At 41.2% G+C, this 21502-nt stretch overlaps 1 protein-coding gene across 2 annotated transcripts in view; it reads right to left on the bottom strand.

The window, feature by feature from the left end:
• Nucleotides 1-374: 374 nt before the first annotated feature.
• IL20RA (interleukin 20 receptor subunit alpha) overlaps nucleotides 375-21502 on the bottom strand; it is a 37019-nt gene continuing 15891 nt past the window's right edge. Inside the window, exons 2-7 of one of the 2 annotated variants that reach the window (XM_082730374.1) lie at nucleotides 14916-15051; nucleotides 9061-9239; nucleotides 7878-8053; nucleotides 7039-7183; nucleotides 3431-3570; nucleotides 375-1272 (exon numbers count right to left, since the gene is read on the bottom strand). In XM_082730374.1, coding sequence (XP_082586500.1) covers nucleotides 481-1272; nucleotides 3431-3570; nucleotides 7039-7183; nucleotides 7878-8053; nucleotides 9061-9239; nucleotides 14916-15051 — 1568 coding nt within the window. In that variant the 3' untranslated portion in view covers nucleotides 375-480. Of the gene's footprint in view, nucleotides 1273-3430; nucleotides 3571-7038; nucleotides 7184-7877; nucleotides 8054-9060; nucleotides 9240-9365; nucleotides 9456-14915; nucleotides 15052-21502 lie in introns of those variants that run through there. The other variant, XM_082730375.1, reaches the window with a different exon arrangement.

The raw sequence follows: 21502 nt of genomic DNA, 5'->3' as shown, positions 1-21502 counted from the left end.
AAAAATAATGAATACTGTTACGCTGAAAAGAAATTAAAAAAAAAAAAAAGAAAAGAAAATAGTCAACCAAGAAGCCAAACACGCTCACCTGAGTAAATTCTTCATCCAATGTGTCAAAACTTTTTTTTTAATTTAGTTTTATTTTTTCAGTGTTCCAAAATTCATTGTTCATGCACCACACCCAGTGCTCCATGCTATACGTGCCTTCCAAAGCTTTTTGAATGCATACAACCTAGTGGATCAGCCCCTACATTCCAGATGCCCACCATCATCACGAGAGACCCACATGCATGAACCAACCCCCATTTGAGGCAGAATGAAACAAGCGCTTTGAGAATATAGAAGAGATAAGTAATTCTCACAGACACAGAAAATCAGAGTCAACTTCTTTCATCCCACATCCTTTATTGTTTGGTCACTCTTATGTACGCACTCATGTGCCTCATAACAGCAGGGGTGTGGCAAAGGAAAGTTCAGGTGTTAGTCCTCCATTTGCACATGTAATCCCCAGTCCTCCATAAATTTCAGGAGATAGGCTTTGTTTTCTTCTGATGACTCTTCTGGAGCCTGATCCTCATAGAGTCTACACAAGAGGCTTTCTTCTGTGAGCTCCTTGTACTTAGGCTGCTCACATCCCTCAGAGTCAAGTTCAGAGCCAGAGAAGGACGGTATGCACAGCCTGCCAGTCTGAGGGTCCCAGTCCACTAGTGTGGTGGATGCCTCTTCACCTGGCTCCTCTTCCGCTTCCACGTGCTTCGGCAACAGCTGGCCCAAGTCTCGCAGCTGAGGGGCATAGGGATACAGTGGTGTTGGAGAACCCAGGTCTGCCAAAGCTGCCTGTTGCTCCAAGAATTGTCCTTGAAGGGATGCCTCTTCCTGCAGTCTGAGCTCTTGATCTCCAGTCCCCACACAGATATCAGCAGTTCTTACAGCCTCTTCGTATCCAACGGCGGCTTTATCTGTGGGCATTGTTTCACCCAGGGACCCTTGCTGGGTTAGGGACATACCCTTGGAGCTTTCCTCAGAGTCACAGAAAATGTCCATCCAATGTAAAGCATACCCTGAGTTCTTCACCTCCATTTCCTCCTGATGTGGCTCCTGGTCCTCGAGGGGCTCATTCAGGGCCCATACATCATTGCTTTTCCCCCTTACACTTACATCCTGATGAGAAGTGTTAGAATCCTCCACAATATTGAGGGTGATGAAATTAAGCACAATTTTTTCAGCAGGTACAAAGAATCTTTTGTTAAATTCATTTCCATAAATCAAAATCTATAAAGAGAGAAGAGAATGGTGTTCACCTTTTCACTTGAGAGAGACATGAAAAACAGCTGTTAAGTAGAACTTATACTGTCATCACATAGTTCTATAAACCTATTCTTACCAACTCACGGAAGTGACAGTTATTCTCGGAATAAACAGAAAGCCTCATTCACATGGAGGCAAGAGACCTGAGACACGTACACACAAAGGCTTATGGAAGTGAACAGTGGTCCCTGGGGGGGCGTGGGGATATCCCGTCCAAGGATCAGGGTAGACTGCTCCCTCCCCTAACTGGCCCAGGGAATTCAGGGCACTTATTCAATTTCTTGAGCCTCAGTTTTTAATTGTGTAAAATCAGAATTTCTGCCACATGAGAAGTGGCAAGGGCTGAGTGAAAGAGTTTGGAAATTGCTTTGTTAATTACTGTTGGCCATGTATTTGTCAACTAGCAGTGGTTTCCTGGACTCCCAGGCCTGGCTGGGATACACCCTACCCTGGACATGAAATGTGGATGGGCATGCAAACTGGATGCAAAGAGGGAAGGAGGCGCGTGAGTAGGGGTGGTTTCCCTCACTTCCCCCATAGCTATCTAATCCCACTGTAATGGGGCCAAAAAGGGAAATCCATCTGCCTGTTTATGGCTGATAGAGAAACTCTCAATCATGTCAGGTTTGAGATTAACATGGTGGTAGGGATATGTGGAAGATGTCTTTTGCGATGTCCAGTCATGACTTAAGTGTGAATCCTCATTGTCCACCCCGTGAAATGAGTTCATTTAACATTAACATTCCTCAGCCTCATTCTTTTATAACATTTCAGTTTCAGAAAGTCACATATGCTTAATTCTCCTGTGAATGTTTCTCCCAGGAATGTCTCCCTGTGCCATTAGGAACCTACCTCTAATGTCTAAAAGCAGGCAGAATAAGAGAAACATTTAAAACCGAACTAACAGGAATATCTTATATATGTGAATATATATTTTAATACTTTGCAAATAAATCACTCTTATTGTTAAAATATGCCCAGCCCTTCTAAACCCTCCAGAACCATATTTATTCCTTCTTAATATTTTCTTGCTGTCCTTGCTCTGAATGCTTGTCCTGGCCATTTCCCTCCTAAATGTACTCCACATTCCATGCCAGTCTCAAGCTCTACATCCCATTCTCCTCTTTCAGATGCTTCCTTTCTTGCTCTGGACAACTGGCACAGTCTTCTAGCTTCTTTTTCTTTTTTTAAATTTTATTTATTTATTTGACAGAGAGAAATTACAAGTACACTGAGAGGCAGGCAGAGAGAGAGAGAAAGAAGGAAGCAGGCTCCCTGCTGAGCAGAGAGCCCAATGCAGGACTCGATCCCAGGACCCTGAGATCATGACCTGAGCCGAAGGCAGCGGCTCAACCCACTGAGCCACCCAGGTGCCCCAACTTCTAGCTCCTTTTATTGCTTCTAGTCTTACTCGCTCCAGCAGTGTACTAGAACCACTATCTAACTGGATTTAAACACGATATTGACCTCAACACTGCCTATTCAAAACCCCATAGAGGTTTCTCCTAGCCAAGACAATAAAAAGCCCAAACTGCTTGAATAACACCCGATTCTCCTGTTACCTGGCCCTCACACCCACTCTCTGATCTTACTTCAGTAACTCCTTTTCAGCAACCTGTTGTCCAGCAATGTCACATGGTTTTCCAAACATCTACGCACCTTGACCCTTCTGGGTTTTCTGCCAGAAGTATGTGCTCTAACTCCTCCCCTTTCCTAATCATGGCCAGATGTAAAATTTCTACTGGTCCCCTACGCAGGGTTTCCATGCTCTCCCTGTTTCTCTCTGTACATCTACAGTCCTAACTGTCTGCTTTCATCGTAACCTTTAAGTATCGTTTTGAAATTCCCATTCCCAACTTAACTTGAACTTCCGGAAGGGCATGGATCTGACTTAAATTTATTTGTGTACCTCAAGACCTAGTCTAATCTGCTCATGACATGTGAAATCTTTGTCAAAGCTGAGGAATCTCTTTGCTACTAGAGACTAGTAGCAAAAGTGTTTTCTTATTCATCCACTCTTTAAACCCGCCTGTAAAAGGGAGTTGTGTCTGCTCTAGAGCTTCCTTTTGTACTGGCCTGGAAGGGAGGGTTTATGATCATTCCTGCCACACTGAGCACTCACCAAATTTGCTGGGTGTTTCTCTTCACCAACATGGATATATCTGTACATGGAGTAGCCCATCACAGAAAAAAGAAACACAGTGACAGATACGGGCAAAACATACCAGAAGATGATTTTAACCTTCACTGCTGATGTTTGGTCTGTTAAAAAAAAAAAAGAGAGAGAGAGAAATAGAGCGTTGTGATTCAGTGTGGTGGTAGGAAAACATTGGTAATGTCAGGAGACTTTGGGTTGATTACTTACAAGTAGTAGCTCAGTTTTTCATTTATAATTTGAGAAGCTTGAAGGAAAAGTGATAAGGGGTCTCAGAATTCTTACTCTCTGACAAGAGCTCTTCTTCAGGACTTATCTGGACTTGTCACAAACCTTACAGTGTGGATGCATCACCAACCCAATCAGCAGACATTCCAACATTTTTGTCTCACCGTGAGATTCATGCAGGTTCTTATATTTGAAGCTAAGTGTGTCTATTATTCCAGCAACTTACACACTTTAAACCAAGCAACAGAACCCTCTTGATAAGATCCTATTAAGCTGCCCTCACTTTTCCATACTGTCATTTAACTCAACCATTTCCAAATATTCAGTAGAAATCAGGAATGTGTGGCGTCACCTTCTGTGCGGCTAACAGAACCATCTCTGAGTGCGTTGGCTAGACTTTCTGGGTAGATCTGGAATTTGGGATGTGTGTAGGAAGTGGCTAAGCTGGTGTTGCTGAGAATGGCAGTGACTCCCCTCCAGGTCCTGTTGTACTGTGGGTTCATGACAAGTAAAAGTTCATAGAAGAATGAAAAGACTTGGTGAACAGCTTTTAAGAAAGCAGTGCTGGCCCTCCATTCATGAGACTATACAGTTGTGAATAGGACTCATGTGACTGATTTATATTTGTTGGGCTCCTCTAGGATACTGGAAGTTGTAATAGTTAATTATCTGTGCCGATTGGCTAGGCCATGGTACCCAGATATTCGGCGAAACATGATTCTAGATGTTCCCGAAAGGCTTTTTTCGATGAGATTATCATTTAAATGAATGGACTTGAGTAATGCACATTACTCTTTATAATATGGGTGGTCTTGTCTAATCAGTTGATAGCTTTAGTAGAAAAAATGGTGACCACCTTGAGAGATTTCTGCCAGCAGATAACCTTCATAAAAGAAGTGTAGCATCAACTCTTCCTCGGAATCCAGCCTGCTGGACTGCCCAACAGATTTTGAGCTCACCAGCCTCCACAGTCATGTGAGGCATCTGCTTAAAATAAATCTTTCTGTCTTTCTACATATGTAATATGTTGGTTCTGTTCTCTGGAGAACCCTGACTAATACAGCAGTAGAAAAAGAGGTTTAGTGCACATAGCAAAAATTCTAGTATATTCCTTACATACTGATGAATTCAGTGAGAGTGTCATGGGAGCTCTTTCATCTGTACAGTTGTTTGGATACTCTTGATGCCTAGGACAGAGCAATGTCACTCTCCAGATAGCTATCTAGTGAAAGAGGGGAAACAGAAGTGTCATGGACAATGAGGGAGGTCAACAAGAGCCAGTGAGAGAAGTATAGGTACAGGGCTCCAAGGGAAGCCTCTTCCACCCCAAACCACTCCCAAGAACCTGTCTTCAGGTTCTACAGGGAAAGGTGGCAAAACACAATGCAGGTGGTGCAGGTGGCCAACATCACCGACTGCACATGAGGCCACGATGCAGCCTAGTCCTCTGAATGCAAACTCTGGTCTCTGGATTGAACTTGCCCTAGTTAAAACATGCCATGACAACAATGACCAATGACACTCAGTATACAGCAGAACATGTTTGCACAATAAACTTACAGAATAAAATTACAGAACTGTAATTGTATTTTAGTACCAGGGGATTATGGAGAGCAGAAGTATTTCTCGAAGATGGTCCCAAAAGAGGTGGTCCAGCTGGGCTATCAAGGAAAAGGTCAGAACCCAAAAAGATATGTCCTTATTTTGTCATCTCTCCTAGACTAGTGAGAAAGTTGGCTGCATCTCTTACCGGGAAGTATTTAATGGAATCCGTATTTGAGTTGCTTTCAGTGAGCCAACTGCTTAAACGTTCTCCACTGGAAATTCATTCCTACCACTTGACCACTGATCAAGCTGTAAACAGAGCACTTTTTCCAAATACAGAAACAATTTCTTCAGTCTGCTTTGTTTTGCATTTGCTTGCTCTGCATTTCAGTTTTATTTGACATATGGCAGAGAAACCTTCATTTTAGAGGAAGGTATGAAAGGACAGAGATTCGAAAATATAGCTTCTCACTTTTGAAAATCACAAAATCCCCTTTGGATTCCTTAGGACATTTTCAACTTGTGTTCTGTGCTCTGTGCTCTGTGCAGCGTGAGGAAAGCAGGACTCCTGTCACCCTGGCCATCCTATAGCTGGCGATGGAACCAGGCTTGGGGATGCGGGGTGGCATTTGTCCTGGACCAGAGGGTTTGGAAGAGGGAGATGGAAGAATAATGGATGAGAGACCATTCGAGGAAGGTCAACTTTAGGGTTAATTTTCAATATTCAGGTTTTGAGTGGAAAGTCCTCTGACCCTTGGGGAAGCACAAATACACAAAAGCCAAGCTCCTAACCCTATGTTTCCTAACAGGAATGAGACTCTTCAGCCAAACTCAGAAAACATGAGAAGAAGGCAAAAGGAAGGAGAGAGAAGCAATGTAAATGAGGGAGTAAGTGTGGATTTGCTGATCCCAGACGCTCGTGCAGCCCGTGAGTGATAGCTGAAGGCAGCTTGCAGAGCTCTAATTTGTACTCCCAAGGGAGAGCAAAGCCTGCTGTCTGCAAGTGTTGTTAGAATAGTGTTTTGTTTCTAGCACTAACATTTGACGTTCTTGAAGACCATAGAACTTCTCTTGATGAAAGGGACTATAATTAAGAAATAAAAAGATGTGTGTAAAATTCTAATTGCATGGAAGAAGCTTGTTGGCTGCAGATATCAGGCCAGGTGCTGAGAGTTCCTTGAGAAGATGCAAACATATTCTAATGGTGGCCAAGTTCAACAGCAGAGTCCCAGGCTGCTCAGTGCATTTATGGTGATGATTGTTTCTGCCTTTGTCTCAAACTGTTCCTGGTAGGCGTGGATTAACCCAAACCTTTTTTTTTTTTTTTTAAAGATTTTATTTATTTATTTGACAGAGAGAAATCACAAGTAGATGGAGAGGCAGGAGAGAGGGAAGCAGGCTCTCCGCTGAGCAGAGCGCCCGATGCGGGACTCGATCCCAGGACTCTGAGATCATGACCTGAGCCGAAGGCAGCGGCTTAACCCACTGAGCCACCCAGGCGCCCCCTTTTTTTTTTTTTAATAAAGATTTTATTTATTTATTTGCCAGAGAGAGAGAGAGAGAGAGAGAGCACAAGCAGGCAGGGTGGCAGCAGAGGCAGAGGGAGAAGCAGGCTCCCCACCGAGCAAGGAGCCAGATGTGGGACTCGATCCCAGGATGCTGGGATCATGACCTGAGCCGAAGGCAGCCGCTCAACCAATGGAGCCACCCAGGCGTCCCCCAAACCTTGTTTTTAACTGCCACACTTCTCCTAGTTTCCTTAGAGTTCCCTCCGCAGACCAGCTGAGACCTTTTAAGCTTACCTTTTAAAGTACGGACACACAGCTTCTCAGAAGGCTGAGCGAGGCGAGGAGGCCCTGGGACAAAGGACTCCACGTGGACGCAGTACAGAGTGTCTGGCTCCAACCAGCTCAGCACCAGCGTGTGGTTGGTCACACACTGGGACCACTAGGGGAGGGGATAGCAAACAGCAGTTAGAGCCACGGAATTCCAGTACCACCCAGACAGCTCTAGAAGGAGGTAGAACACTGAGATACCACTAAATCCTTTATTGCTGCAAGCTGGGCTTTTTTTAAAAAAAATGTTTTATTTAAATTGAATTTAGTTAACATATACTGTCATGCATTTTTAAAAATTCAAGTAGAATTATGAACATTTTTCCATACTAATAAATGGATATCTGAGTTAAGATTTAAAAATTTTTTTTTTCTAGTAATGGCTTTAAAATACCCTTTTCCTTTAGCTCAGCAAAGCATGATCAGGAATTGGGACCATTGGGGGACAATTCTAAATAAGAACGTAAGGACGGATTTCTTGCTCATCTTGCCCTGTGTTCTTGCTGACATTTTTTCTCTCTTGGAGAATGATTGACAGATGTCATGCAAGTCGAAGCTTTCCATCAGAGTGAGGTGGACAATCGTTACACACCCAATAGCAACATCAGACCCCACTGACAGAAAGGGTCTGTAAGGGAAATCCGAAGGACATTGTTGAGATGTCTATGTATCAGCTTCCACTATACCTTGCCCAGCATGTCTTTAAATATCACCCCTTCCCAGATGCCCTGCCCCTGGGCTGCTCGTTCCAGCACTAGCTGCAGGAAGGGCACAGATTCAAGGCCCCTCTTCCATCCCAGGCTCACCGTTCTATTAGATTGAGTATTATGTACGGACACATTATACTTCAGATTAGAGTATATCTGTTGCATGGAAAGAGAACTGTCTTCTGGATTTCTCTTCCACTTCTCCGGAGCCGTCAGAACAATGGAAATGGATCTCTCATCTGTCGTCAGAGCGATCCCCGGTGGGCCAATTTGTGCTTAAAGGGGAGGGGAGAGGGAGTTATCATACTCAGATGTAGAAATCACCATGGATAACACTACAATATAACCCTACTGGAATCAAAGTCTCTAAAGCCCCCCTCTTAGTTGAGATGACTCAGATTGTTCTCAGGTGAGTCTGAGTTATGCCACATCTTGAAACAATCATTTCATACTCCCTGATACAATATGAAAACAGAAAATTCAAGTCTTGTATTTACTTGGTGCCTAATCTCATGGGTAAACTGGTGGTAAGTACAACTAAAAGTGTTTACAACACTCCTGTGACTTGAAAAGATGGTGATAAATAACATTAACATGATTTGATGTGTGGTGGAAATCAGCCATGGAGGAATGAAACAGTGTTAAATGACAGAATGGTCTAGAACAGAGGTTCGCAGACTTTTGCTATAAGGTTCAGACAAGAAGTACTTTTGGCTTTACAGGCCATATGATCTCTATTGTAGCTCTTATTTATGTAAATGTAAAAAGCATTCTTAGCTCTCAGTCCGTAGACAAATGGAAAGGGGGCCAAGGTGTATTTGATCTGAAGACACAGTTTGCTGAAGTCTGATCTAGAAGGGCACCACTGGAGAGATTCTGGCTCCAGTGAGAAGCTCTTGTAAAGTTCATTATGGCAGCTCTGAGTGGGTGCTCTAGGGCTGAATCAGCCACAGAACAAGGGATGCAAAAATAAAAGAAGCAAACATCAGGAAGATGTTGCCTGAATTCTGAGTTACACCTAGAAATATGTCATCACATTACCATGTTCAGAACAAGAAGACACTTAGTTTGACAATGAGCAAAACCAGTCATTTTCATGATGAAACTCTGAGATGCAGAGAGGTGGGGCACCATGGGCTGATCACCCAGCAACTGAGGGACAGAGCGCAGAACAGAGTGCCCAGAGCCCTGGCCTCCTAGTAAGGCTGTCTGTGAGGCTGATACTGTACGCTCGATGGACAGAAGAACTTGCTATTATTGGAGTTTACAGTGTGTTACTTACTTTCTAAGAATGGATAGAATCGTCCAGTTTCTGCCCATTTGGAACAATTCGTTTCCCAAATGGCCTTAACTTTGGCATAATATTGATGTTCGTAATCAGAAGTTTCCACAGAGAGATCACAGCAGGTCCTACTGATATTTCTGCATTCGGATTTATTCAGCCACTTCTTTTGCCCATATCTGCTGAGAAAGAAACTGAATTAATAACAAGGTGCCCTCTGTGCTTTCCAATAGGAAAAAAAAAAAACAGTTATTACACAAAACTCAATGGAAGTTCAGACCTTCACTGCGGAACAACAAAAGTACCTGTCACTGAGATAAAAAAGAATCCACATTTGCTGCTGGCAATTTTTTTCATTACCTCTCAGGAGCATGAGTCAGAGTTTCTGCAATCACCTCTCCTTTCTGTGAATTATAAGGTGGATAGTACATTTTGAAAGCCTGTATTTTTTTTTATTCTTGGTCTACAGTAAAATTTTTACATATCATATGATCAATTCTTCTTTTAGTGCACTATGAAGGTCAATTTGATGGGCTATTTTTTAAAAAGATTTTTATTTATTTATTTGACAGACAGATCACAAGTAGACAGAGAGGCAAGCAGAGAGAGACAGAGAGAGAGGAGGAAGCAGGCTCCCCCACCCCCAACCCCCGAGCAGAGAGCCCTATGTGGAGCCTGATCCCAGGACCCTGAGATCATGACCCGAGCAGAAGGCAGAGGCTTTAACCCACTGAGCCACCCAGGCGCCCCTGATGGGCTATTTTTAAGAAATACTAGCCATTTTTTTCTTGGAAGAAAAAATACCTTGACATTCTCATAAATTTAATATCTATTTTCCATGAAGAGTCTAGAGAAAATTGGTTTGGGTAGAGTGCATGCCAACTGTTGCATGTAGTGATAGCGATGATATTGACTCGGTTGTTGATACTGATTTCTTCTTTCCTTTATTAAAGACACACACCCCTAGCAGGTAAAGAAGGGAAAATATTTTTATCAATTTTCAGATGGGAAACACTGAGGTATAGAGAGTTGAAGTGCCACTGGCTAAGCCTGTGAGAGAGGGTTGAGTGGGAGGCTAGGAAGGCATTAAAGCAGGTTTTAGAAAAGCAGGGTTTTAGAAAGCTAACAGTTGTAGCATGGAGAATGCAGAGAGGTAGGGGTGGCAGTCCTGGAGCACTTGGAGAGATACTATGGTGGTCCAGCTGGGAAGATGTCGGTGGCTTGAACAAGGACGGTGGTAGTAGAACAAATGACAGGACAAAAGGAAGAACTATTAGGGGAAACAGAACTTGGTGACTGAGTGGAGGTAAGAGATGAGGGAGATGAGGGTGTTCAGGATGGTGTCTCTTTCTGTCTGGGATAGTGGTAATCTTTCCCAAGAGAAGGAATATCGAGGAGTACGTCTGGGAAATGGGGTGAAGTGGGGAGGAAGGAAAGGTAACAAGTTCAGTTTTTTGCACATTGAGCCTCAGGTATGTGAAAGACATCCAGCTGCATGGATGCCCAGTAGGCCCTGGGGCTCAGGGAAGAGGGCTGAGTGGGAGGCAGTGATTTTGAAATCAAGGGCACAAAACTGTTCATTGAAGGCTTAGGTATGAATGAAATGATCCTGGAGCCAGAGCAAAGCTTAGCATAAAATTCCAGGATCATCAAGATTTAAAGGTTGGATGCAAAGTACAGTTATAAATAGCAATTAAAGGGGCACCTGGGGTTCTCATTCAGTTGAGCGTCTGACTCTTGGTGTTAGCTCAGGTCTTGATCTCAGGGTTCTGAGTTCAAGCCTTGTACTGGCTCCTCACTAGGAATGGAGCCTACCTAAAAAATAAAAAAGAAAAGAAATGGCAGCTAGAGTGGGAGTAGGAGAAGCAGGCATCACGTAAGTCAAGGCAAGAGCATGTCTTGAGAATGAGGAAATGTGGACTTTATTATTTAAGCTTAAGGGTATCTTCTCCTTTCAGAATATGGCAACAGATTTCTGAAGGCCACTGTCTCCTGCTTCGTAGGTACCATACCTGCCCGAAGACGTTAGAAATTCAGTTAAGACCTGGTTGACCAACTTCTCCAGGAAGCAGTCCCCATTGCCTAAGGGCTTTCATACATTTTTTGTCTGTGAGCCGAAAAGATGTAATCCATTTTACCTTGTGAGCCAGCTCACAGAAACATACACATATTTGACATATTAAAACAAAGTTTTCACAAGATTCTATTTAAACTGTAGTGCATGCCATCAGTTCAGTTATTTTCCACTCCAGTCCACTTCACACCATTCTAGTCCTTTCCATTGAAAATAATGCTAGTTATGTCTGTCAAAACTGATTTCATGGTCCAACAAGAGCTCCTGACTTAGCGTTTGGAAAATACGACCATCACCCACTGGATCCCCTCTCCTTCACTTTCCTCACTCCTGCCAGGGGCAGGGCAGCTTCCCATGACAGAGGTTGATGAAGGAGAAAATGCACTTTCTGGATTCTGAGCCACTTTCCATAGCTTGTGCCAAAGCTTGTGTTTTCCATAGTGCACTATATATTTTCTGCACTAAATTCTCTTGGCAGGTAGAATTTAAACTATTGTTAAAATGTCATCTTTTACTTGGAAACAAACTTCACTCTAAAGTGTAAAATCATAATATGTAAGTTGCCCAAGGTTACCTGGCTAGAATGACAGCCTGGCTGCAAACCAAGGACTGTTTGGCCTTGGAGCTGAGCTTGGAGCCCTGTCAGTGACAGACACTGCTCTGTATTTCTGTCCATCTTGGACGTGCACAAGCATGTCAGACCTCTGACATGGAGAGTTTCTTAATTTATTTTGGAAATTTGTACCGTCTAAGTTATTTGCTCTCACAGTGCAGTGATCACTCTATTTTTTTGTTTTCCTTTTCAGAATCAAACACATAAAGGACATTGCAGACTCTTTGCTTCACTTAATGGAAAAAGAGGCCAGGGCACATTCAACAGCCGCTTCCTCTTTGTAGAGTGATGTCTCCTTTCCTAAAACACCAGCTTCCAGAGAAACCCTTCAAAAACGAAAATGAGGCTCTAGATAAGTGAGGTCATTGTGAATAGCTGTTGAAGTATTTCCCTGCCTTAGAGGTCAGAATATCTTCTTCATAGAGAAAAATGACTTTGTTCTTTTTGTTGTGGCTAATAGGGTACTTTTTTTTTTCTTTAACTCAGAAAATCAGAAATGTGTTATCAACAGAGAAGGAAGTCACTCTAAAACCCATTAGCCTAAAACATATGGCATACATGATTCTGGACATCTCATTATGCTTCTCTATTCACCCAGGAATGACTAGTTGGCTGCATATACAGACAATAACTAGATTATACCATACATATGGTTTTAATCAAGGTTGCAAATTTAGCCTGATTTGAAGTTTATTTAAGATTTATTTATTTATTTATTGAGTGCAAATTGGGAGAGAGAGAATCCCAAGCAGACTCCACGCTGAGCTCCGAACCCCACCCCGAGGCTCAATCCCAGGACCCTGAGTTCATGACTGAGGTCAAAATCAAGAGTAGGATGCCTAACCAACTCAGCCACCTAGATGCCCTATGATTTGAACTTCAACAGAAAAAGAAATTGAAGTGAGATTAAAGGAATTGTTGTAGTTTAAGTGTTTCATCATCACGAGTTAGTGGTTTCTAAAAGATCTTTTCAAGTAAGAAAACGGTTCATGAAAAATATTGAAAGTTTGGTTATCAAGGTGATGAAATATTTTCATTTTAGATCACATTTAATGGCTTCTTGCTATGAAACTCAGTACACTTATCGATATTCCCCACCTTCTAATTTGTTATATCATTGTTTAGCTTTCAAACATTTATAAGAAATTCTGATAACCCCATTCCCCATCAATACTTTGTCTCAGTTCTTCACTTAGATAGTCTCAGTGCATGTACCAGTCTTTTTACAATGACAATTAATCTTGTCAGTACTAAGTTCTTCCTTCATCTTCACCTCTGTCAGCTGGATATCATCTTTAGTTAGTGGTTTTCTCCCCCTCAAGAAGATCTCACGGGAGTGCTCTCCCGACATCTCACTTGCTTGAAAATATGTCTATTGAAATTTGGTAAGCATTTAGATCACACCTATGTTTTCCTCAGAGAATGTATCACTTTCTTCTGTTGAGTGTCAGCAGACAGAAATCATCCCCCTACCCCTGCGTCCCTCGAGCACCCTGCTCTTGCTATGACAGTCATAAAGTACTTCCTCTTCCTAAAGTTCAAGAACCTCACCAGGATAAGTCTTCCTATTGTTTTTATTACATTTTCCTAGATTGAGCATGTACTCATTATGCACAACTCCAGACATTCTCACTTGTTCAATTACTATCAGTTAGCCATAGAGTTTTCATCTCTATATAGCATTTTTATTTTCCAACTCTTCCGTAAGCTCTGCCGCCTGCTTAAAAATTCTTCCCCTTGTCTTAGAATCTTTTCTTTAACTTCTTGCTTGCTTTCTTTTTCTCTCCCCTCTCTCCCTTCTTTCCTTCTTCCTTTCTTCCTTTTTTCCTTCCTTCCTCCCTCCCTCCCTCTCTCTCTTTGGATTTACCATTAGAGATCATGTTGTATAAAGACTCAAACTATGAATAGTTATTTGTCTGAATTTTTTCCCTGGTTCCATGAGAAAGCTTTTTTTTTTTTCTTTCATTTATTTATTTTCAGCATAACAGTATCATTATTTTTTCACCTTTTAAGGAACTTTTCACTTGTGTGTGTGTGTATGTTTGTCTTTCTTCCTTCTGGTAATAATGGAGAGGGGCTATGCCAGATTCTATGGACAAATGGGTATAGGACAGAGGGTATGTCACACACTTGCTCTCCAAATCATGTTATTCCCTTTTCTGGAGAGCCTGCCTACCCTCACGTTTGGCAACTGCTGGAGGCTGATGTGCTATAAGATACATTAGTAAAGTCGTAGTCCCCCTTGGGTGCCTCCCAGCCAACATCACCTTCCCTCCCTCCTGCACCCACCTCACCGGGGCTACTGGGCCTTTACAGTGAAAGTGTCACTTGACCATGACTTCTCTTTCAGCTTCTTTTTCTCTGACATTCCGTGGCTCCAAACTGGGGCTCATGGGGACATTTCCTCAATTTCTAGTGGCAGAAATCCTTAAGTTGTTAGGTACACCTTTTAATGCTATGACATTTATTCTTGTAGAATTATTTTCTACTGTTGGAGTTTAAGAAGGTATAGATTCATTTTAAGTTTCTGCAGTTGTTTTCCTTCAGACTTCACAGTATTTCGTTTGTACGCTCCATGGCTTATGGCTTGAGGTTTGGCCATTTCCTCGGTTTCCTTGAGCATGGGCATCATCTATACGTCTTGCATTCTTTCTTGCTTGCCATGAATTTTTTAAATTTGTGTTATTTTAGTCACCATAAAAATAGATCATTAGTTATTGATGCAGTGTTCCAAGATTCATTGTTGATGTATAATGAGTTTTGGGGGACAGGTGAAATGTGGAAATGTCCATTCACTATCTTCAATAGGAAGAGCTAATGGCACAGTAATCTGCACTCAGTTTCACTTAAAAATGTCTGTAATTCCAATTAAGTTTAGACATTTCAGAGACAAGGGATTTCCTTGTCTTCTCAGCCACAGAATAACATTTTGACCAATTTCTCCCCACTTAACATAACTTTCCCTCACCTAAGCCCCTAATGCTTCTGTCTACACCAAGAAATGGTTTTCTAATTTAATCTCACAGAACAGTTCAAGAAAATTTAGCAGGGAATACTGAAAACTTTTCTTTTTTCCATTTAGTACAGTAGATGGTTTATCTTTGCACATTTACTGGGTGTCTGAATCTTGGGTTTATAAACCAGCCCGAAGCAAAAGAACCAACTTACATGAAATACTGCACAGTGTAAGTAACTTCAGTTCCTTGTAGGCCCTCTGGTGGGCTCCACTGTAGGATATTCCTCATATTTATGGATAAGAAGGTGATATTTGTAGGCTTGGGTAAACCACCAGAGATGCAGAGAACTGAAAAAGGAGTAGAGAAGAAACAAGGTCTTAATGGAGAAAAAGGAAAACATAACTCCTGTGGTAGTTGGTCTTCAGACATGGCCTTAACTAGCCGCACCTTCCAGTATTTATGTCCTATTTCCTTCTAAACCCGAGCTGACTCGATGACTTCAATCAATGGAATGTGGCAGAACTAACTATAGGACTAAGTCTTTAGAAGGTCTAGCATTTTTCTACTTTTGCCCTTTTGGAAGTCCTCAGCTGCCATGTAAAAAGCTGGGCCACTCTGCTGGAGGCCACGCAGAAAGGGAAGTGTTCAGCTGTCCTAGTGGAGCCAAGCTTTCCAACCAGGAGGCCAGAAAGAAGGCACCCTGGACCCTCCAGCCCCATCTGCCATAGACTGAAGCTGCATGAGAGACTCCAGATGAGACCAGAGGAAGAACCATCCAGTGGAGCCCCCGTTAAACCTCAGATTTGTGAGAGATAATAAAGTGATTGTTTTAAACCATTTGTGGGTAGTTGGTTAATGCATCAGCTATTAACAGAAACAATCCCCTTACCAGATACAGAAATAAAATTTAGGATAAATGGCCCCGAAATGCTCAAGTTTTGGAGACTGGCAATAGGTTAGCTTTGCTAAAGTATATAATAAAGCAATAATTAGAAAAGAAACCACTGAAAGATGACAACATATTTAATTAAATGCTGATATGGTCATATAATTGTGCTCTAAGAAAACTGTATCCTAGAGGTTTAATTTGTAGAAATCTTCTGTTGAGAAATGCTAAAGAATTGAGATACTACCAACAAATGAGAAAAAGACAAAAGGAAAGTGGAGGACAGTTTCTTATAAAAGAAAACAAAGATGATCCTTGAATTAAAATAAATTTTAAAAATCATTGGTAACGTGTAAGAACCAAAATGTTAACTTAAAATATTGGAGAGACCACAAAGCCCTGGCTTATAAACAATTAGATTTTACGAAGGACACATCTCATCCTAAATACACATATTTTAGTCAATGAACTTGGAAAATAACAAATTTTGATACTGCAAACCAAACTTAGAAAATGAAATTTAGCTAAGTCACTGAAGACTGGTCTAATTTTAGCTACAGTCCCATGATTCTTGTGTAAATTGGCTGGGGCTAATGTCGGAGAAAGAAGTTAGTTTTATCCTTGGGGTAATCCCTGGCTAAGAGTAGCTCTATATGATCTATTGTAATTCCACAAACCAAATGAAAAGAGAGAAAAAAGTCCTTTGCTTTAGAATTAAACGTTGTAACTGCAACCCTAAAATTCTAAGCCAAAAGTTCTTTCACATGCAGCAGAGTAACCAAAATATAGGTGGCTGAGTGTGTTTTTAGGTGTGTGTGCACATGCTATATTTGTAATGGCTCCTACTTTCAACTTGATCATCTTTATAAAATATCTCAGTTTCATTTTAAGAAGAAAGTTAAATAAGGAGAAGCTGATCACTGTATGGGTATATATGTAGTAGGGGCAGAGAGATCTCAAAAGGATACAACTTGCCCAATGTCTGTCTCGATTTTTATCCTTCTAACTCTCTGGAACCATTGTGTATCAAGGGTATTAGTCTTTTTATCTGGAGATCATATGCCATGAATAATTATCATTGAATTAATACTGCTCTGTGCTATCAAGAAGTTCTGATTTAAAAAAAAAAAACTTATTTGACAGACATAAATCACAATTAGGCAGAGAGGCAGGTAGAGAGAGAGGGGGAGGCAGGCTCCCTGCTGAGCAGAGACCCCCCAATGTGGGGCTCAATCCCAGGACCTGGGGTCATGACTTGAGCAAGGCGGAGGCTTTAACCCACTGAGCTACCCAGGTACCCCAAGTTCTGATTTTTAATAAGAGCTTTGAGGATGAAACTGAGAACATGGGGGCAGGGTTAGTCCCATGAAGCATCCTGTTTTCCAACTCTTCCAAAGTAAGCAAAACTTTTAACATAAAAAGTTCCAAGGGTCTTTCAGATCTAAAATGTGTGGTCTCCATGTTCATATGACATGTGCATGCGAAGAATGGTTAGCATCTTGTAAGAATGAAAATTAAAATAGACTGTGTATTATAATATCACAGATGGAAGATATTACCAAAATATATTAGCTCCATAGAACTAACTGATCAGAAACTGAAACATTCCAATGTATGGCAACTTAAGTTTGGAGATCTAAAACACAAGTTATGTTAGATATTAGAGTCCAGACATATATTCCAATGTTTGATCTATATAAATCTTTATCTTCAACAACTCTGATTTCTGCTCGTTTTTAAAGAAGATTTTATTTATTTATTTATTTGAGACACAGAAAGAGAGCATGAGAGTGTGCTCAGTGGGGAGGAAGAGAGGGGAGAGAGAGGGAGGAGGGGAAAGAATTTCAAGCTGACTCTGCACTGAGGGTAGAACCTGATGGGGGTGGGGGATCTGTCTCTAGAGGCTGAGACCATGACCTGGGCTGAAACCAAGAGTAGGTTGCTTAACCACCTGAGCCACCCAGGTTCCCCTTCTGCTTATCTTTTAATATAAGTAAACTGACAGAATTTTCAAGTGCCTAAAACATACCCAAAACAGTTTTAAGAAATAACCCGGAATTAAAAAAAAAAAAAAGTGTTGCTCATGTTAATGTAATTTAATTTTCTTGGTCATTGTTAAGAGGAAATAAAGCAGTTTTACTATTCTGAAATGAACCATTCTCTGGAATGTGCTGTCAATCATTAATCTTCATTGGTTCAACCAACATCTTGATTCATGTTTTATAATTTTTTAAATGATCCTCTAGAAATTCTATGTCACAGTAGTGTATGCACAGTAGTGTATGCATTCAGTGAATGCCACTGAATGCCACTGAATTGTTCACTTTAAAGAGGTTAATTTTGCCTCATTAAATTATTATTATTTAAATAAATAAAGTCTATTTTGTCTGATTAAAAAATGCTATTTCAATTATCAAAATAGGTTAAAGAAAATTAATAGTGTGACAATAAACTAAAACATTAAACAGTTTTTTTCTCATGTCATTCTACTTTCTAAAAAGAAGATATATTTAATCAGAAATGTTGTGAAATGCATATGCACCTCCTCCAAAAGTCTGTGTTATGGGTAAATCCTATGTATCACCACAGTTTTGGTAGCCAGCCTCCAAGGTGGCGCTCAATAATCTCTTCCTCCTGGCATTCACAGCCTGTATATCCCCTTACACGTTGTGTCTGGATTGCTCTCTATGTTTTAATAGTTTGATTTTACCTTTATAAAAAATGAAAAACCCAGTGAGAAGACTGGGAACTTATTTGCCTTTTAATAGCAAGTGAGGATTGCAGTGACAACTTTTTGGATACATTATTTTAAAAAGATAAATTCTTAGTTAAGTTCGTTGTAAATCCACTGACAAGGACTCAGAGTAGTAAAACCTTTAATAGAATTCCATTAAAAAATGGATATTAGGGTTTGGCACACTATTTCTTTTTCTTTCTTTTTTTTTTTTTTAAAGATTTTATTTTTATTTATTTGACAGATCACAAGAGGGCAGAGAGGCAGGCAGAGAGAGAGAGTGGGGGAAACAGTCTCCCCGCTGAGAGAGAGTAGCATAGAGCCCGACGTGGGGCTCAATCCCAGGGCCCTGGGGTCATGACCTGAGCCAAGGCAGAGGCTTTAACCCACTGATCCACCCAGGCGCCCTTGGTACACTATTTCTGAGGAAAGAACATTCCAGCTTTTAGCCTACAGAGCCTTCATTTCGATTGACATTGTTTATTTGAATACATAGGCAGAAAAGATATCAATTTGGAGTCATTCCCTTGTATCATATTCCTTGTCAAAGTATTACCAAGGAGCTGCCCTACCATGAAAAAGGAGGTCACGTTCTGATATCAGCCCATCTCTGTCACCCCAGCACACAAAACAGAGCTTATAATGACAAGGTCTGCTAGTTTCTGAACCATTTCTTATCGGAGCAAAATTAAGCTACGTAATTACCTTTCTTCCCATCTTGTCTCTGTGCATGTATTTCCAGAAATGTATATTCATCATTTTGGGGGGTTCATAGTAGTTTATTTACTTGTATCATTTATAACATTTGTTAATTATGGAATTTTAATAATTTATCTTTGATCAATGGAAAAAGAGGTCCCTTGGCACAGTGAGGTTTGACCTTCCTGCAAAGAAGAGTTATATGGACTGTCTGCTTGCTAGCTTCAGTTAGTTTTGGTTTCAGTAGAATATCTTTTGGCAATATTAAAAATTATGTTGATTATGAGATCCATTCATGACAGGCTAAGAGATTTTGTTTTAATAGTAGATACAGTATGTGAATAAAGTTAATTTGTGGGGCGCCTGGGTGGCTCAGTGAGTTAAAACCTCTGCCTTCGACTCAGGTTATGATTCCAGGGTCCTGGGATCAAGCCCGGCATTGGGTTCTCTGCTCGGCAGGGAGCCTGCTTCCTTCCCTTCTTTCTGCCTCTCTGCCTACTTGTGATCTCTGTCTGTCAAATAAATAAATAAAATCTTTAAAAAAAAAAGTTAATTTGCATAAGAATTTAAACATTGTGAAAACCTTTACATGTTATCATATTTAGTTGAAGTGAGGCAAATGGCTAGCATATATTGAAAACTGTAGCTAACATTTATTGAATTCTTACCATGTAGCTGACACGATTCTATGCACTTTATACAACTAAATCCTACAATTCCCATAACAGTCCTATGGACGGTACCCTATTATCATCTCCATTATACAGATGAGGAAACTGAAGCATGGAGAAGGCATACAAGTTCACACACCTGTTAAGTGGAGGAGCCAGGTTCAGAACCCGCACTCTTAACTTCCTCACTCACTGGCTACCCTTGCAAACTAATCCGTATCAGAATTTAAACAAAGACAAGACTGATGTAAAAACACCTATTATCCTAGCTATTCATATATAAAACCATGTAAGTACTAATAAATATTAGATATAGATGCCATTGATTTATTTCTATAGATCCCACCACACACTGTAGTAGGAGACCATTTTCCTTTCCCTGTCAGAGTTTTGTTTTGTTTTTTGGTCCATATCTGATCCTGGAGAATGCAAGTAGGAATTCTATTTCTGCTTTGACACAATCTTCGGACAATGTATGGTGACTAGAAAATCAGGGGTTCTTAGAAGGGTGTGTTTGAGTCTATTCTGGTGTCTTTTTAGTTGCTGAGTACAGATCTTCTGTCAGTCTGGAACCATAGCAAAATGTAAAGTTGTAGAAATAACATATTTTGCCTTGGCCTTGGGCTTTAGCTCTTTGTCTCCTATACAGAATACACTACAGTCAATTCCATTCATATTAATGAGAAACATCAACTAATATTTGTTAGGTGCTATTATGAGTTGAATTGTGCCCTTCCCAAAAAGATATACTGAAGTTCTAATCCCTAATCTCCAAAATGTTTCCTTATTTAGAAAAAGGGTTGTTGCAAACATAAGTAGTTAAGATGAACTCAAACTGGACTAAAAAGGACTTCTTGACCCAATATGACTGGTCTCCTTTTAAGATGGCCAGATGAAGGCACAGTGACACAGGCAAAATGCTATTTGAAAATGGGGGACTGGATTCCCTACAAGCCAAGGAATGCCTGGGACTCCCAGAAGCTGGAAGAAGCAAGGAAGGAGCCATCTCTAGAGCCTTCAGAGGGAGCACAGTGCTGCCAACACCTTGATTTTGTACTTCTAACCTCCAGAACTAAAAAAAATAAATTTCTGTTGTTTTAAGCCACTCATCCTGTGGTACATGGTGAAGGCAGCCGCAGGAAGTGAATGTAGGTGCTACTATGTTGATATCTAATGGGGAATACAGCTGGGTTCCTGCCCTTCTGTAGTTCCCACACTAGCAGGAAGAGGGACACAGTTCACAAGTAAAATAAACAAACAAACAAACAAATAAGGACTTATAAATTTGGTGATTCGGCTATGAACAGGAATAAGGTTGGAGGACTGGGTCACAGAACTTACTCAGATAGGGTTTTGGGAGTCAGCTTGGGGTGGGAGGCAGGGTTCCAGGCAAAGACCCCTGAGACAGAAAAAAATCTCATCCAAAAAGACAGTTCCTTGGAACTGTTAAAAGCCCAGTGTGTTTGGGGGGGCGGGGGAGTAAGGAAGAGGAGAGTGGCCAAGAAGAATTTGAAGAACCACATAGAACTGGAGTTCCCATCGCTATAAGCCCTGGGAAGGAATCTGGATTCCGTCTGAAATTCAGTGGGAAAGTACTGAAGCCCTTTATACAGGGGACACCACAAACCTATCTGTATTTCAAATAGATTGATTCATTACTGAAGGGAGAAAGATTGGGTGCGGGCAGGAATAGAACCGGAGAGACCAGCAAGACCGTAATTACAGCAGTCCTGGTGAGGAAGGCTGGGCTTGGGCCCCGATGCTGGCTGTGTATGTGAAGATGGGTGGGCAGCTCACAGCTCTGTTTT

This window comes from Mustela nivalis, assembly GCF_964662115.1.
Source record: "Mustela nivalis genome assembly, chromosome: 5".
Lineage (NCBI taxonomy): Eukaryota > Metazoa > Chordata > Mammalia > Carnivora > Mustelidae > Mustela > Mustela nivalis.
This window is presented reverse-complemented; position numbering and strand designations above follow the sequence as displayed.